Source organism: Coenobita brevimanus, chromosome 107 (genome assembly GCF_032717465.1).
Source record: "Coenobita brevimanus isolate Jiangsu-jjx chromosome 107, ASM3271746v2, whole genome shotgun sequence".
In the NCBI taxonomy this organism is placed as follows: domain Eukaryota; kingdom Metazoa; phylum Arthropoda; class Malacostraca; order Decapoda; family Coenobitidae; genus Coenobita; species Coenobita brevimanus.
Genome location: NC_137060.1, coordinates 24,555,843 through 24,575,411, shown reverse-complemented (window position 1 = coordinate 24,575,411; position 19,569 = coordinate 24,555,843). Strand labels below are relative to the sequence as shown.

The 19,569-nt window shown below is 38.1% G+C and overlaps 1 protein-coding gene across 2 annotated transcripts; it reads left to right on the top strand.

Moving 5' to 3' along the window:
• Positions 1-681: 681 nt before the first annotated feature.
• On the top strand, positions 682-17,942 carry LOC145416789 (uncharacterized). 2 transcript variants are annotated; one of them, XM_080285709.1, is made up of 10 exons: positions 682-801; positions 4,193-4,332; positions 5,354-5,519; positions 6,451-6,623; positions 7,100-7,475; positions 7,866-8,003; positions 8,199-8,354; positions 8,901-9,009; positions 9,630-9,795; positions 14,397-17,942. In XM_080285709.1, exons 2-10 carry the CDS (start codon positions 4,204-4,206, stop codon positions 14,415-14,417), a joined length of 1,434 nt encoding a protein of 477 aa, XP_080141835.1. In that variant the 5' UTR covers positions 682-801; positions 4,193-4,203; the 3' UTR covers positions 14,418-17,942. The 2 variants fall into 2 exon arrangements, with proteins under 2 accessions (XP_080141835.1, XP_080141834.1); XM_080285708.1 differs by lacking the exon at positions 682-801 and adding an exon at positions 2,287-2,441.
• The last annotated feature ends 1,627 nt before the right edge of the window (positions 17,943-19,569 follow it).

The window sequence follows — 19,569 nt, the reverse complement described above, 5'->3', positions numbered from 1 at the left end:
CGACACATACTGCATACGTAGTAGCAGAGAAGAGCATAAATGATGTGACATTCGCAGAAACAAACTGGTAATTGAAGAGGTGCTAAAAGCCTCCTAAGCTGACGAGAATACACTCCCTGGACTTCACGCCAATAGACACACAGCTTTCTTCCCCGCTACCCAGTCCAAGCACGGCTGGTTCCCCACCCCCTAACCACCCTCTTGCGCCTGCGTTCCTAACAATGCTCACCAGCGCTTCTATTTATTGATTATTTACTTGGCATGGCGTGCTATATGGAGGAATTATTTATCATCTTCACGTCAGACACGAACTTAAAATAAAACAAATCAACTGATGATTGAATGTCGAGGAAAAAACCTTGAGATTTGTTAATAATTACTGGGAAAGTGATTTATTCACTTCAGGTGATGGCGGTCGATCCAACTTTAAAAATAGACAACGTTATTCACGTTGCTTCTGCCACTGCAGTATTACTATATGGCATCTTTGGCTATCAGTCTCACTCTTAAACATTTGCATTTTTCCTCGTCGGACGATATATATATATATATATATATATATATATATATTAATGGATGGCACTATTTATAAATACCTATCAGTAAGGCACACATACTGGCAGTCACATCAATATAATAGTTTTAATAGCTCTCTGGTCACACACCGGTATCGATATTAGGTGGACTTCAAGAATCGCTCATTTACATCACATTCACTACGGGAAAATCATGAAAACCTAGTCTAACCTGTGAGTGGTGAAATGGAGTGATGTGAGGCGGGAGAATTCCACTTGGGCTGAGGTTAGTGGAGTGTTAGAACCGATAACTGCGTTTGAGAGACTGGTATTACTCTTTTGTACACCATTTGCATTAACATCTTTGATCTTGCCACTGCAAGTAAACTTAACTGGAATGTTAAAATAGTACCTCTGCCACTCCTATTTGCCAACTCATTAATTCCGGTTTCGTCTGCGACATAGGAATTCTTTTTCATACCCTTGCTTAAAATAACTTCTCCGTAAAAGAATTAGTCCTACTTCCTTTCTAATGCTTCCCCAGCCTTTTTCTCATCACTAAACTCTTGACAGCCTACTGACCTGAAAACTTTCCGAAATATTGCTGTTATAGTTACACCCTATCTGCCTCAAATGTCCCTTTTAAGTCAATAAAAGCCTTGCACGTTGCACTAGTATTACTGAGACATTCTTCATTCACCATCTAATCTTGAGTTGCCCCATGAGGAGCGTAGGAGCCCAGGGCTAGCAGGCTGGTCGTAAAAATACCCCCGCTAATACCAATACATCAGTCCTATATGAGACAGCCCTAGCATGTATTCAGTATGGACGATGGGTGTTAGCGCCGAAGTGGTGACATGTAGAGGTGTGCGGTACGTAGGAGGACTACTGGGCCTTGAAATCAGGCTGTGAAGCCTATGCCCAGAGTCGGTCACAAAAAAAAAAAAAAAAAAAAAAAGTTAAGACGAGATTGACCAGCCTCACTCATCCCTAAGTGGAATTACGTGAGCCTGCCCAAGCTCAATTCGACTGCAGCGCCTTCATTACCCACTAAAGCACCAAGCGCCATAATTTGGTTATATGGTTACCACCCACAGTAGTAAATGGTTTCCTTAGGTTACAGGAAACCATCTGGCTGGTCACTCAGTGTAGAGATCACAGGGCAGCCTACAATGAGTGAGTGGACGATGGGTGCCCCCATCTACCACACTGACTGAGTCACTTTACAATAACCATCACTCGTTGACTTTCCTGTCGGAAAACCATAATTATGTTAGTTGTACCCAATTTTTCCATTTTCTGTAATATAGCCCTTTGTAAATTTCTTTCGTATCAGTTTTTATCACACATTTTGACTTACATTACTGTGAATGTCTCGATATCATAATTACACACTGAATGAACCTAGTAAACTTCTTAAGAAACCTAATCATATAATGCAACCAGTTATCATAGCGTGGCGTTGCCATAGAAACAACTGGAAAAATACTAACCCTTACCCTTTAAAACCATAATGTACTGGTTTTCGAGAAAATTAAGAAAATGCAAAATTATATTAATAAATGGAAATGTCGCCTGTCAAGACAAGACGAAAATTAAATATTTTTTGAATTTCACATATTAATAACACACTGTATCCATCAAATACTTCACATTTGTAAAATCTGTGGTAAAAAGATAACGAAATACATTTAAACACCGCTTGAAAATTCAATTATTTCACTGACCAGAAAAACTGACTAAAAATAAAATAACCCAACATGGCCCCTGAGTGTCACAAGACGGGAGGAAGTCGCGAAGTTCAATGGTGAATATTCCTCCATTACCTCGAGTCCTTCCATGTACGATGTACAGCAGACAATACTGAGGCCACAATGAAGCCCGGAGAGTGGATATTTATAATTTTGGCGCTGGTGGGATGTGGAGGTGAGCTCTTGGGAGACTTGTTACTGAATTTGAGTTTGTTTTTCCTAAATAGTTTAGACCTAGATATCAGCGTGTTAGTTATTCACTTTATCTGTGCTTGCTGAATAAAAGTTTCACAAATTTAATGACTATGGAAAAGCAAGGCACGGGGTGGGGATAATTTTGGAAATATTTGCACGTGTATGGCTCAAAACCTTGAATCAAAATTCCTTCTGTGAAATTTAATGCCGAATGCTTTAACCTTACAGATGCAAGCCTCTATTTACTGTGAACCTTACCAGTGCAACTTTTTTCTTTGCCCCCCCCCCCTTTAATCAGAGCTCCAAACGTACCTGGCAGTGATGTTAAGTGTTTGATATGGTGTATATAATTCTGTCCTGACTGGATCTAACTGCAAAGGCTTCATAAATAAAAATATGATTGTTCTAAAGTACTGTAAAACTACCAAAAATGAAAGATGATACCGAAGAAAGTTTGTGTTTATAGCCTCTTAGCTGTAAATATTTACCTCATGACATTGGCTGGCTTAAGTTTCTAATGTTCGACTATATACAATACACTTTAAGCATCATTTACTGCCGATATATAAGAGTTTGGGGAGTTTAGTTATTATTTTACTCAAATTTTTAACTGCTGTACTCATAGTATTAAAACTGTGATGAATAGCAGACTTTACGTATTGAACTTCAGGCATACACAACTTCACATGCCACTGTTTTGCTCATTTATACCTGCTGTTTATTGCATATTCTGCAGTGATTTTTTTTTTTTTTTTTTTTTAATACACAAGAACATGAAAACAAGTAGGTGAGTTGGCCCATACTAGGCAGCTGCTACAAGTGTGTGACAAATTTACTAGAATAAAACAAGGATAACAAAGAAGGCTTTCCCCCTCCCACCAAATTTGCCACCATGTCCCCTCTCCAGCTCACACCCTCATCTCTCTTCAGCCATCCCTCAGGCTCATCCCTGGTCTCCCCTTCCCCCCTCATTTACATACACTCCTAGTCAGTCTCTCATGTTATCAGCATAATTGAGATTACCTCAGTCCAAAGATCACACTTTCACCATGAGTGGCAACAGCATACGTCACTCAACATGCAGGTGTGAATCATGAGCAGCTGCTGTACAACTCTACCCATTTTACGATAACTTGGCCTTAAACTGGCATCCATCTTCAATGCTCAGTTGTAACAATGGATCAGCACTAGAATATGGTGCTAGTCATGATGAAGTGTTATGAAGATGTAGAGCTGTAGTACAGTATTGTCTTATTCTGTTATCGAGCTGTGTGGAATCAGCCAAAAAAGGACAAAACTCTGGGCCATGTTGGGGTAAAAAGACTGTAGTGTTGAGCCACTTCTCATAAATCTATAATGTGTTCTAAACTACCATAACTTTTTCCATACATCAAGTACAGAATGTTCTTATTACTGTACTGTGTTATCTGCCATTAACTGATAATTGACTATACTCCTTTTACACTAATTTGGTCTAAAATTGCTACCAATCTATCTTGAATCCTGAGTCCTAACATTAGATCAACACTAGAATATGATGCTCATCATGAAGTACTATGGAGATGATGCAGAGCCACAGCACTGCCTTTTTCTGCCACAGAGCAAAGTGGAATTGGCAGCAAAGGGATAAAAATCTGGGCCAAGTTAAGGTAAAAAGAGCTGTAAAAGGGAATGCCAACATCTGTCAAGTATGATCAGACTGACAGTAAGAGTATGTGGCCTTACCCCCAGGAGTACATGGTATGGGCCTGAACAGCACAGGGCCGGTGGTGCTGGGAACCCCCATCTGGTTTGTGGCGCAGCTTGATGCGTACGAGGCCAGCACCACGCTGGTATGGGAGTGGTCAGACGACTTGTTCAAATCTGCAAATGTGAGTGAAAGGTGTTAGCTTTAAGTATTGTAAGCTTAAAATCAGACATTGTGAATAAGTAGATTGTTTGATTGGTTTTTCTCTAGTAGCCCACATTGTTTGTTTGTTCTTTAGTAGCCCACAATTTTAATTGGGACAACTAAAAAAAAAAAAAAAAAATAAAGAGAGAGAGAGAGAGAGAGAGATTGATATGGATTTATATGTGTATTATAGCAGCTGCCTTCCATGGTAAAGCTGACGATTAAATTGAGCACTGTAAGGGTGAAGTTCTGTTTCTGGTCGAGATGAAATGAATTGTTGTGAGTGAGCATATAGTGATCCAGTTTACAATAGGCATTGTGAGTGTAGTACAGATCAGGCAGTGTGAGTGGAGTTTAACTCTTATTACAGTCATATCATGCATTATATAAGGGCAGTTTTAACTCTTATTACAGTCATATCATGCAATATATATAAGGGCAGTTTTTCATTCAGTACTGTACAGGAAAAACAGTCTTAATATGTGTAGGTAAAATGCTGCTTCCTCTCCATAATTGTATATTTTTATTTTATTTTTACTGTCACTTGATTTTCATCTTAGTGAAGACCTTCTGTAGTGAAATGGTTAACTCTTTCAAACTGATAATGTCTTTTCTGTTATAATTCTGTTATCTCGAGACACTTAATGGTATATTAATTTTAGGACTGACAAGGTAGATACAGCCCTCATTAATCCCTCAGTGCTTGAGAGCCTTCCTAAAGTAAATAAGATACTTTGTGTACAAGAATACAGTGCAAAAGATGACATTGGGATAAAGGGCTTATTAAAGGCTGTATCTAATCCTTCAAGTTAAAAAATAAACAAGTAAATAAGTAAACAAATTAATGAGTCTCTCATAAATTGAAAAAAGTTACCTCAGTAAACCAATAAAACTGGAGAGGGTACACAGCATTTTTAACCTGTGTACTAACAGAGGTTCCTCCTTAGTTGAATAAATTACCTGGAGGGAATCAGAATACACAAAGAATTCTCTCTTAACAGATATATTTTGATGGGCCGCGCATTGAATGGAACATCACGTACGATGAGTTAACCTACATGGATTACACGGGACTGCGCACCATGTCCATTGTAGTTAAGAAGAAAGTGGAGTTCACCCCCATATGGATAGAGGTGGATCGTGCAGAGACACAGTACAACCTTACAGGTATGTGGGGGGTGGGGTCAAGGGAGAGAGTGAAAATCATGTAAAATATTTACAATTCATTATGGAAAGAAAAATATCAAGAGTACCATTAGAGGACCATTAATGGATAATTCTTAATAAGGATGCAGTTTAAAAATTTCTGAGTAATGAGGAATCGTGCTAGGGAATCAATATGTAGGTAATACACTGTTTTAAGGAAAAACAATATAGAATCTATACTAGATACAAACAGTTTTTAGAGGAATCAAAGTGACATCAGAATACTCACAATTTTGCTGTGGTGAGGTCAGGTGCAGAATTTGCAATGTACTGGCAAGTCCAATTGTTTGTTGCCATCCCTTATCATCTTATCTTTGTAAATGGAACCTTTTATTTAGAAACTGATTGCATAGACAGTACCGGTACTGGGTGGTGGTGGTGGTGAAGTAGCTGATAGTAACAGTGATGATGATAATGCAGTGTTATAGGTGCCTGGGACAGAAGGAAGGAGCATTCTCAAGCAATTATTTGCTTATTGGTGTAGATTTTTGAAGACATGTAACCCCAGTTCTGATGATAATTTTACAAGCATGTGAACCTGTTTTGATTTCAAATTCTGAAGCATATGATGATTCCGACCATTCTGTTTCATTGCTGACCACAGGCAGATTACACCAAAGAATTACAGGTGTTCCATAAACGATTATCAAATGATAGGTGACATCAACACCTGCAAATGACACAAAAAGATACATAGGCTATGCAAGGTGGAAGTTTTCTTAAATTAGATAATCGTTATGAGTTTGCACTCTACTGCTCCTAATACTATTACTACTGCTACTACTACTACTACTTTTACTACTACAACGATGACTACAGCTACAGCACTATTATTCCCCCCAAACCCCACGATAGGAGCACCATTATATATGTCTTGTTTGTGACCCCTCAGAGCTGCTAAATGGTGGAGTTGAAGTGTTCCAACCCAATGTAACCGTGAACCAAGACTACATCGCCACCACAGAGACAAACCTCACTGCCTTAATTCATGACCCAAATGACTGGCTTAAGAAACGCACCGAGGTTGCCAGTTTCTTCTGGGTCATCAACAGTCGCTCCAAGAGTGTGAGTATCTTGCTTTCTGTTGTTTTCCCCATTCCTTCACATTCCATTTTCATCTTGTTACAGATACACTTCCTAGAGTCGTGGCTTGAAGGAGTATTGTCTCCTTTTTCATTTTCCTCATTTCTTGACATCCCGTCCTTTATTCTCAGGCACATTATATAATCATGGCTTGAAGGGTGTTGCTTCTGTTTTGTTTTCTCTCATTCTTTCACATTAGACAGACTTGGCCTGCAAGGAGTCTTCTTCATTCCAACATTTCCCCTCATTTTCCTTACCTGCTCGTTTATCTTTATTACAGGCTCACTTATGCAGTCTATTTCACTAGTTGTACAGTTTGATAATTCCCTTGTTATTGTGCATTCTATATCATTGTTCCCGGATCCTACCTCATCCCTTAGTTTTGGAGGGAATAAGGGTTGGGATTATACTGGCCATGATTATTATTTATTTACAGTAATTTTTCCTCTTCATTTCAGATTACAGCTCTGTGCAACTCCCCCTCCCTGATCATCAATGTCACAGAGCCGGGCGATTACTCCATCAGGGTTAACGTATACCTGGACATCGCTGATCATGTCATCACCACCACTACCACTACCACCACCACTACTTCCACCACAACCACCACTTCCACAACGACCACCCCTGCCCCACCCCCCAGCAACAAGACCACAACCACATCTACCACCACCACAACTCCCACCACCACCACAATCTCCACCACCACACCAGAACCACCAAACCCCAATCCACGCCTGTGGAAGTGTGATGGGTATTGGCCACAAGCGGATACTTCATTCGGCATCACGCACCGGAAGTTTGGGTACTTCCCATCGGATTTCACAGCTAAAGGTAAGTTAGGAACTGTTGACTGCCCGTAGCATTTAGATTTGTTTTATTCTTGCTACTGCCATTCCCCACAGTAACCCAAAGAAATCAAATGTTGTTTGTTTTATGGAACTAACTTCATCCCAACCTAACCCAGGTTACTTTATCTTATCTACCTGCCTTTTTCTGCAGTATCCTACCCTTGTCAACCATACCCTACCTTGTCCTACCTCACATCATCTAACCTTTCATACCCTATCCTCATTGATTATTGCCAATTGTATTGAAGGGATAGATTAAGACTTGACAGAAATTAATTGTCTGGTGAAATTACCCTCATACACATGATATGCATTAATCCCAAGCTTTTGTGCCCTCCCCTGCCCTTCTCTAATGCCACTTGCTACCCCTCAGAGCCAATCCGTCAGGTGAACATAACAGGCAACACTTGGCTGAAGCACGGAGAGATCCTTAACCTTACTATCGTCTGCACCGGCTCAGGGCCATGGGGGTACTGTCACAAGATTCACAAGGGCGTCTATAATATTACTGGTGAGTAGAGAGAGAAATTCGAAATTCGATGGAAACAAAATAACCAAAAATGTGTACAGTATATGAGAGGGGAGATGGGAGTTGTTTATATGAATGTTTTTGTTTTATATAAAGTAAGGTACTGTATTGGGTGTTTTGATTAGTAGTATAAAATGTGCACCTCTACTGACAACCCTCTCACACTCCTGATGACAGGTAACGAGACATGCAACGGTGATATAACGATGACAAATGACTGTAACTTTGTGGCTAACCGTTACTTCCGAGAGACTGGCACCTACACCTACCTTCTCATCATCAGTAATGACATATCCAGTGTCATCAAACCCATCGCCATCAATATCTACAATGGTGAGTACAAATGACTGTCAGAGTCACAGTGGAATGACTTTCATGGTCATTTAACAGTATCGTAGTTTGGGTTTAACAAAATCTGGAATAATATCAAACTTAAATCAGATATGTATCAGTAGCGTATTTTATAGGGATCCAGAAGTAGTTAAATAAACATTGTTGAACTGAAATTTAATAAAATCAGAGGAAAATTGAGTTCAGACCAGAACTCATCAGGGATTTACTCTTATGTTTCATTTCCATCATCCAAATGCTGCCTTATATATAAGGCATCCATGAGTATATATACAGTACTCACAATAACAGTAGTCTATATGAGAGAATGTATGGTTGACTCAGGCTTCCCCTTGTTGGTCATATCTTCCCATAATACCAAATTTTTGCTTCCCACACACATAAATGTTATAAAACAAATTCTGACCTCATCTCCATGACCCATAGTTGACTGGAAGCCACAGCTGTCACACCTCACCATCTCAGTGTTGTTCAGTCTTGTGGTCATCATCATCATTGTCTTTGGCATTTCTTACTTCTGACCCATAGTTGACCGGAAGCCACAGCTGTCATACATCATCATCCCAGTGTCGTGCAGTCTTGTGGTCATCATCATCATTGTCTTCGGCATTTCATACTTCATACAGAGCAGGAACAGGTATGGATGCACAAAATTTTTGTCATAATTTTCTAGTTGTTGTCACATAGAATAGTAACAGGTATATCCTTAGAGAAACACCTGTTTTTGCAGTTGCCCTTCATATCCGTAGTAAGAAGATCCTAACACAAATATATACCTTAATGCTAACTTGTGTCCGTCATTTTGGTAAATGTCATACAAAGAAATATGGGCAGGAAAGGATGAAGGTGTTCGTAGATTGGAATTTGACAGTATTGTACTGAAATGCAGCAAGTGCAGTGGATGTTTAATGCCACAGTGAGATACAAAATAATGTGCAGAATTATGGGCACTTAGGCTTTGAGAGTGTTAGCTTGGTAATGTGTACTACTAGGCTAAAGTGCTTTCGACCCCAGGAAAGAATTTATGAAAGTAATTGGGTAAAGTAAATTGTAATACTGTTTACTGATTTGAACAAAATAAGGGGCATGCCCTCTGGTTAGACCAAGAAAAATATGGAATGAGGCCGTGAGAAAGGACCCATGGGTTAGAGAGCTTGTTAAAAGAAGCCAATAAATGAACAAGGTTTATCTGTGCATGCATGGGACACTGCCTTTCAAAAAGGTATGTATGGTATAACCCCTTTCTTCTGCACACAGATACTCTGTAGAAGTTGCAGATTTCGACTTTGGCGCCAGTGATGAACCTGAATACAAGACCCTTTGTGAGCAGTTGAAAGAAGCGATGTCTCAGGCTCTGCGAGGGGCTGATACCGAGGACGACGACAAGTGGCGAGCATCACGGCAGGTGGTGGAACAGCCCAGGGTAAGGAGAGGTGGAGGCAGGCGGGACTACGGCACTGTGTCACGTTGAGCTTTTGTTGATGTGTATGGTGTGATGTGGGTGTGCAGCTTCATGACTTGTAGTCGATGATGCGGGTCTTGTACAGTCCTCGGTTAAAGTCTCGTGATGTGCTGACAAAATGCTACTCCGTAGGACATGCTTATATTACATGATTGAGAGATTATAAGCAAAACTATATATATATAATCAGAACAATTTAATAATTAATGCCAAGCAACTTTAGGCCTATATGAAGAATGGTGTTTAAATCATCCTAATAATGAAAGAGCTTTGAACAAGGAATGACTGTACATTCGGACTATGTGCCAATGATTCTTGCCTTCATTTTAGTGTTGCATGGCTGGGTGGTTTTATTCCTGATGATTTGTGATTATGGATACTATTAAGCATTGTAATGTTGGGGACAAAAGTATTCGTAATATTTCACCTCTTCTTCACACTTAGGGTATACTGTATTTGTCTTTTTCCTCCCCGACATATCATATCAGAGAAAATTTATCTATTGACAGATACCAAGCCCTTCACCTCTTCTGCTTTACGTTTAGGGCATTTCTTTTACATTCATTCTTGAATCGTCTGTGGACAGGAGCATACCAAACCTCTCTTAGTTTAGGATGATTAGTTAGGAAAGCAGAGAGATGAAATGTTATGCCATCTTTTACCCCCAGCTGTACATTGGAGACTAATGGTGTACAGTGGATATAATTGCCTTCAACCCCTTCGTTCTGATAATTTTGTGTCCATTCTCGCTACCTCCAGACACTTTATGTTCACAATAAGATAACACCCTGTAGTTGTTTTAACCTAACTTTGCTAATTACCATCTCTCCATCTTGAATTCAGAGTTGTAACAGTAGATATAACACTTAAGTGTGATGTCAATCATGAGGAAGTGCTGTGGGAAGATTATAGAACCACAGTATTGTCTTGTTCCTATACTTAGCAGCATGAAATAAGTCACAAAAAAGGCAAAATTCTGGACCAGGTTAACATGAAACAATTTTAGTGATGAAGTTGGTTGTGAAAGCTATATCCAAACCCTACAGTTCAGACTTTATGTTAGATAAATAAAAAAAATCTGGAGATAGCAAAAGTACAATGAAAATGACATCCTTGGTTTCAGGGAGTTAACTCTAGATAATTATCCTCAGGGCCCTCCACCTCAAAGGGGGTAGTAGGGAATTTATTTTTGTCCAGGGATTGTGGTTGTACATTCCAAGCTTTTGTGCCATTAATATTTGCATTTACTGTATTCTTAACCCCATCAACCCAGGGATGTACAGTAATCTATTCTAGCCTTACTAATTGCTGGGGATTTTCGTCTGTTTAGGATAGTTTAAGAATTGAGGAAGTTAGGTATGTCCTCAACACCATCATTGCTAGAGGTCTGCTCCAAGTATAGTATAATTGGTGGTAGCAGGCATATGATAAAAATATACAGTTCATCCTGAGATTCAAGACATTAAGCTGTGACAAGGCTTTTTTTCTATATACAGTATTTGTTGCTTTTATTGGCTTATATGCACTTTGTCCTGACCTGACCAATGACTGTACAATGTAAGGGGAATAAGTATCTTCCTAAGGTTTGGCAAATGTATTGCAGAAGTCAAATAATTCAAGATACAGTACTGTAATTATTAGTCAAGATAACTAAATCAGTAGGACAACATTTTTTTTTTTTTTTTTTTTTTTTTTTTTTTTTTCCCCCCCCCACCTCCAAACAGTTTTATTCTAGTAGTGAAGGGAATAATTTTGAGTATCTAACCTCATCAGTTAGTCTACTCGAAACCGAACATAATCATCTGGCAGTCTTATTAGGAAAGTATTATTTGAAGGAAAGAATTAACTCCATCACTACAAGGACTATTTGTTTACTAAGTAAAAAGTTTTTGTTAGCAAGAACTAAATAATGGGGGCATCATACCAAGTGTTAATAAAGTTGTGCCAGTTTTAAGTAATTTTCACACACAGCTGTGGAGGTAGAATTATCATAGTTTGCTTTTATTTTTTATGATGAATTGTTAGTTCATTCATTACTTTGGCCGTTTTATTTTTAATATTGTAGGCTTACTTGCCATCTCTGATTTGTTCACTACATGGCTTATATGTTCACATAATGCCACTCAACGACAAATGACTGAACATTGGGCTTTCTGGGCTGCAGGATCACTACAGGATTGGATGATGGGTGGGTGGATGAATGGATGGAAAGATATCCCTGAGCTAAAGGGGTTGAACTCTACAGCTGAACATTTTATTGGCATTGTACTGTTATTGCCTATGACAACACCACATTCTTAGTTGCCATACTCTCCACAATCCACGTTCATGGACAGACTTATGACCAATTCTTTCTCCCTCTGAACTAAGTATTATTTATGTTATTTAACTAGGAAGAATAAGAGGGAGAATCCACTTTCTCCTATCACTGTCTTTCATGCAAAACTAGATCAAATACAGTAGGGACCTGATTGTACAGTATTTTCTTTGGTGAATCCTGGCCCATTGTTTGTGATATTATTTTTACCGCATAAAGGCTTCAGTGATTTGGTGCATGAATTATTAACACCTTTTATGAAAGTTTTTACTTAGATTAAAATTTGTTTCATTAAGAAAAGACATATATGTATTAACGAAAATAAATGTTGTATGGTTTGGGCATCTGTTTCAATCAGTGTTTGCCTGTTAGTATTTAATTTGGAGGTAAGTGTAGGATTAATGCATCCATTATAATACAGAAATAGTAATACAGTATTAATACACTTATATTTTTTTTAGTAGCATCTTTAGTGAGTAACTAGAGCTTTCAGTTTTTGAACTGTGATTTTGCTAAGCTTAATATACATCACAGTTATGTCCTTTTTAGTTTGCTCTTGCATCAACTAGACTTTTATCCAGTGAGGGAAAAGTCTCGTGCTGAAGGGGTTTCTCATGGTTGTATCTAACCTCTCCAGTTCAAAAACTATCCTAAGCTGAATAAAATCACCAGACATATCATGAGTAAACTGATAAAGATATCCATGAGCTAAATGGGTCAAATTTGCATAAGAAGTGAGTAGCATTTTACTGCAGCAAATATTAATTTGAAGACATTCTTGCCTGATATCACTGTATAGTATTTTGCATTTATGTTTCAGTTTCCTATAATTCTTTTATTGCCCTACATATTCTGTCATCATGTCTTTTCCCAATTTCCTTATCATCCTAACCCCCTTCGTATCAGTCTCTATTCCATATCTTTGGAATTTGGAATTCAGTGTACATCAAAACAAGTTTCTGGTTAAATGGGAAACTCGTGTCAAATTATTAGCTTTTTCAGTCCAGAAAAGTCCTTTTACCCTTGCTGCTTCCACATTATTTTATTCAGCTTAGAAGAGGTCCCCATTTAGAAAACATTAATAACAGCACAACCCATCAGATGCACGACATAAAACATCATCATCATCATCGTTGTCATCATCACCACCACCCCCACCACCCAGACCTCTTTTCCCATAAGGATAGGGCGACGTATGGTTCAGAAAGCAAGGAAAAACTTGACTGGAGAAACTAACCCCAAGTCTTGCCCGTTATATGGGCCACACATTTATTCACTCACCATTCAAGTCCTTGGAATTCTATCTCCACCCCACCAGCATAAATAACATCATCATCATATCTAACCCATCTCGCTTGAGTCTCTGGAGGTAGCAAGAATAAAATACAGATGGTATACTCATACTCAGGCTGAAGGTATCATTGTACAGTACATACTCAAGTGCCATAGGGATTGCTAAAATTATCACCAGTCTCGTTTAAAAATAATTGCTACGTACTTTTCACAAGATTTAAACTGATCACTATTTTGCTAGAAAGCTAGTGCAATTGATTCCCATTAAACTAATTTCAAGTGTTTAAGTGTGTGTGTGTGTGTGTGTGTGTGTGTGTGTGTGTGTGTGTGTGTGCTTGTATTTACGTTTATTAGTTAAGTGATATAAAAGATCCTTGTTTACCAGACCAATGTAAGGCATATCTACCATAAATTTACATTACTAAGAGCACTTTCCTACAGTTTTCAGATATTTGGGGATACAGTGGATCAAAATTTACTATACTGTAGGAAAACAAATACATTTTTATTAATTTCTGTTTTGTATGTGTTGGGGGGATAAAGTAAAAATTGACGTTATAAAGTACAAATGAATATGCCCTTACTGGGCTGAATAATAAACAGCATATTTTTATCAGGATTGGCTAATAATTGCATGTGTACAGTTATTGATATTAGAGACAAGATTCTGAAGACACTTGGTAGTCTGGTGTCAGAACTGTTGGGTTGGTGAAGGTGCTGTAGTCCAATTCAACACATGGCTAAAAGCTTTCCTTCTTTTGTCTAAATTACATCATTGTACAGGCAGATTTGGTCTGTAATGAGTCTGGTAAAACACGGAGTAAACTACAGCTCACAGCACCACACATCACTCATGTATCAATGATAAAAATTTATATTAAGCACTGACCATGACATTAATTCCTTAACACTAACTATTGCTTGAGTCCTAACTTCTGATTTGTCTTTTCAGATACTTGAGGAAGAGGACTAGTTAGAAGTTAGTGATGCTTGAACCAAAAAATGTTCACTACAGATATTTTACATCTTTGGATATCAGTAACAATTATGCTAATATTTTTATAGAATGTACACAGATGTTGTGAAGCGTACAATGGAAACAGTTCAGAGCTTTCTGTATATGGCTGATATATTAATAAATACATGTATATTGTATATTAGAAATAATAATTCTTAGCTAGAGCAGCATTGTGATAATACTGTGATGTGAGGCAGGTTTATAATTACAATGATGAGTCATGAAACACCGTTTGGTGCCCTAGTTTAAAAAAATTAAGTTGAGGTCCAGCTCTGTACTATGATGTGCATGTTATGGCATCTCATCAGCTGTGCACAGTATCCAAAGTGCTCTCGTATCACAAAAGTCACGATGGTTATGATCATGTACCGTATTACAATTCATTCAGTTTACTTGAAAGATGATTGTACAGGCCTGATCAACTGATCATCATGTAAGGTTATCAGTTTTTAACTCCTGTAATTTGATATAAAGCTATTATAGTACAGTAACCCCTTGTTATAAGTCCGTTATATATACTGTATTTGTTTTTGTTTTTCAGTTTGAAATTAGTAAACAAAAATTTCATATGACATTAACAACTGGTGACCACAAGCCTAATTTGCCAGTTCCCAAAATTTACAGCAACAGTTTTATGGAAAAAGGTACAATATGATTTTTTTTTTCCCCCCAATACTCCTGACTTGTAATGAGAAAAGAGCTGCCTACAAGAAAAGAGCTGCCTACAAGAAAAGAGCTGCCTGTGAAGTTTGGTGTACTGGTAGTTATTAAAGCTGTATTTATTTTCTTACCAAAGTCCCTTATCAACCCTTAGTCTTAAGTTGTATATTAGCTTTGAAACAGGCAAAAACTTCATCTCATTAGTGTGCTGCATATTCCATTGACTAAGGTGATTTATATTTATTTGCTCCACCCCCAGCAGATTTGATTCAGCTTAGGAAAGACCAGTAATGGGTAAAAACTGATCATAAGCCTTTCATTTCATGGGGGGGGGGGGGTCTCTCCTAAACTGAATAAAATGAAGTGGAGAGCAGGTAAAGGGTTAAAGTGCTGCCATTATAATAGTACTGGTGAAGTTACTGAAGTTACTGGGTGTACACACACACACACACACACACACATTTGACACCCAGCACTCAGTTCAGCAACTTTTATATGCCACTAATATACTTGGGAACTCAATATGGCACTAATACATATCAGTCCATGTCTTCCCCTGATCTTACCCTTATCAGCTGAGTACACTGGAGTTCCTTTCATTCTTATCACTGAGGTTCCATAATTCATCATTATCACTTCTGTTGTCATGCCGTCTCTTGGTCACAGTTCATAATACATTTCCACTGATGTCTTAACTTATACTTCTGTTGATGGCTGTTTCCCTTTGTATTTCTGTTGCAATCCATCTCTTCCATAAATATTTCCACTGCTGGCTGTTTCTTCAATACTGTACTTCCAATGCTGTTTCTTCTATACTTGCATTACTTTCTGCTTCTGGCGTGCATTTTTCCATACTTCTTGCTCTAACCTTGTAAGTAACTTTCTGTATTTGCATACCCTAGTTGATATGCCTTTTATACTTGCCTATCACTTTGCTTTAGATATTTCTTACAGGTGCACAGCCACCATATCATACCACTCCCAGTACACCTGTTCAGTTTTAGTACATGTATATAACAGAACAGTATTAGCTTGCTCTTGTGCACTGAAACTCTTGAATAACCATCATTACTTTTACCATCCGTATCTCTATTTTCCTTCTGTTGGTCTTCTAAATCAAGACACTGCACACTACACTTAGAACTCAAACAACTGTAATGGCATCCACTACCAAACCACCAATATCATATTTAACGTCACTGTCATTTTCCACAAAAGCTGTCGGGAGATCCTGTGCATGACAAAATTCAGCTGTTACTGTATTACCATTCCAAACATATCTTATTTGCTGTGGTTATATTGCAGAACATACAAGTACACAGTCTTCAGGCACCCATGATGGCCCGGGATTATTGTAGGTTAAACGATGCACACCATACCTGTGACACAGGTATACAGGGATGGGATTCTTGACTATATTTTTTATCAATTTCATGCTGTACCTCAAGATTTGTTTTTGCAAGAACTACAGACACAGGAAATTGTGCACATCTCACTTCTTGTCCTTCCCGATAAAACAAATGTGAAGACTACGAGAATTTTCCTGTCGCAACTAAAATTTGTTTTGGGAGAAGGAATGCACTCTTGTGTCTTTCGTGGGGAACACATCTCTGTTATAACAGAAAATCAATCATAAATATACATTATTTAAGAATCTCATCCCAGGACTTAATTAAAGTTACACTGGAAGTATGAGCACTGTTATGGTGGGTATTGGCTGTTTAATGATTCCCACATTTACCCAACACTATGAAAACATATCACAATTTAAACTACAGTACTATACTGTACATCTGGCTGAGCCCTTCTGTGTAGTTCATGATCTTTTACTGAGTAATGCATGTAAAAAAGTAACAAATTTTTATATCTAACTATTGTCAAAATTTTCTCTCTCTATCTATTGCCAGATGCCTTAATCCCATACAGGGTGGACAAAAAACAAATTGCCTCCATGTCGCCTTGCCCCCTGCCATTTCATTGCCCTGCTCCCAGCTCACACACCCCTCTCTCATATACCTCTCCACTCCATCCCTCCATCTCATCCTTGGCCTTCCTCTCCCTCTCCCAACCCCTTTCACCTCACTCACATACTCTTTCCTCATCAGTCTCTCACTCTCCATCCTCTCCACATGGCCAAACCACCTCAATGGGTTTCTCCTACCGCTTCCTATCACATCGACATCCACACCACAACGTCAAAATTTTACTGAAGGTAAATCATTATCCTCACTTAAAGTCAGCCATAAAGTTTATCATGCCTTAAAAGAAACTTGTCGTAGGTAAAGTGTTATATACTGTAATACTTTGTCTCAGTGCTTTTGCAAACCATCAAAGATATCATCACCCACCAGTTTACATTTAGAATTTGTTCCATGTATACTCTAAACCAAGAACTCTGTACCTATGGATAAGAAAATAGGTCCAAAGTGTTCATTCCCATGTATACATCCCTGCCTCATGTTGATAGTAGTATGTTTAGGAGACAACCCTGAGCTGTAAAAATATATTCTGGTATGTATATATAAAGGTGTTACCTAGTCTCTTAATAAAGATTTTGTATGTATTAACATTTTTATACATGATACTGGTAAGTGCTGTCTTTAACGTAGTGTTGACAGTGGCGGCTGTGGACAACTGATGCAGATTTGTATAGCTAACTGGTAGTATATATGTCATGTAACTTTCATAGACTGAATTATTAACCAAATGACCATTGCACATTGTTCATAATGTACGTTTTACTCTGTTTTTAAGTTACTTTACCATAAATTTATACTGATAAAGATTATATGCTTCCAAACTTGGCAAAAATAAATTACTCTAATAAAACACCAGAGATAACTTAAAGTATTACTAAACTTGTAAGTAAGTTTATATGGTTTATGATTGTTTTTTAATATAAAGGAGGATTTTAAGTTAGTGTCTCCAATCACTAATAAACTTCATTAAGATATAACAAGTTAATAGTAAACTTAGATATTGATACACTGCTTTTAACAGTACTGTATATCTACAAATACTGTACTGAGAATTTTATGAGACAAAACTTAGCTCCTTCAAGCCAAGGATGTCATTTACTTGTACCGTATATTTTATCTTTGCTACTACCAGACAGCTTCATTCGGCATATATGAGGACCCAAGTAGTGAAGGGATTTAAGAAAGGCTACAATACAATTTGTACATCATTGCTAGCTGAAAACCTCTTCCAAGCTGAGGAAAAATAGTCTGGAGGTAGCAAGAATAATAATTACAGTATAATAATAAAAAGAAGACATCATACTGAAAGGGTTAAATTCTGTCAGTGTTTTATCTGCTATACCCTTTTTACTCTAACTTGGCCTAAAACTGAAGTCTCTCCACTGTGAATACTGAGTTTTGTCATGAAATTAACCCTAGACTATTATGCTGGTTACAAAGAAGTGACATGGAAAGGATGCAGTCACAGTATTGTCTTAATCTGTCACTGCACTGCAAGATATTAGCTGCACAGGGACAAAGATCTGGGCCAAGTTAAAGTAAAAGGACAATAGTGACTGAAGATAAATGAAGTGTGAGTTCATGGAGGGTACACTGTGATAACCTCTCTTGCCATTAGTAGCAATAAGGACAGTACTGTAGCCTCTTCACATCAAGTATGTAGATTACTCTTGCTATTACAAGACAGTTAATATATTCAGTTTAGGGAAGACCTCTTGTAGTAAAGGGGTTCATGAAGGCTCTGTCTAACTTCTCCAGTTTGGAAAGTTTCTCCTAAGCTGAATTATCTATACTCTTTTTACTATAACTCAGTCTAAATTTGCCATCTCATCTTGAATGCTGAGTTGTAACAGATTAACCCTTTCATCCACGAGGGCTCGGTAAAAAATCCAACCTCTCGCATTTTTTCTACGTAGCTTGCATCCAAGTGAAATCCAACCAGTCTCACTTTTTCAACGCAGGTTGTGTCCAACCATAAAGGTTACGGTATTTTTTCACCACGATTTTCAGTTGCATCCTAACCTGGAGTGTGGACACAGCACGGGTCCAGGCCACGTGAAGTGTCAATCAGCTGTCACCCCACAACCACGCACAAGGGTGTTGAGCCAGGTGCTGCTGGCTGACAGAAGTGTGCAGTGAAGGTGCGGTTCCGTATGCCATAAAAATCTCTCTAATAGAGCTAGAAGTGTCATTTTTTTTTTACAAAAATCATGACAAATAAATGCTCTACAACTTTCTCTCAACAAGCACTGAAGAAAAGTTTATATACCTGCGAGAAAGTGTTGAATAAATGAATGAACAATAAAATATGGTAATTTTTTTTTTTTTTTTTTTTTCATTCATTAGAAAGATCATTTATTCATTTATAACATGGAGCAATTTCATAACAATACAGTTATAAGTAAGCGCAGGCGCGAAAGTTGAATGGAACATTTTCTGAAGTCACACACACTGCTGAGTGAGAGGTG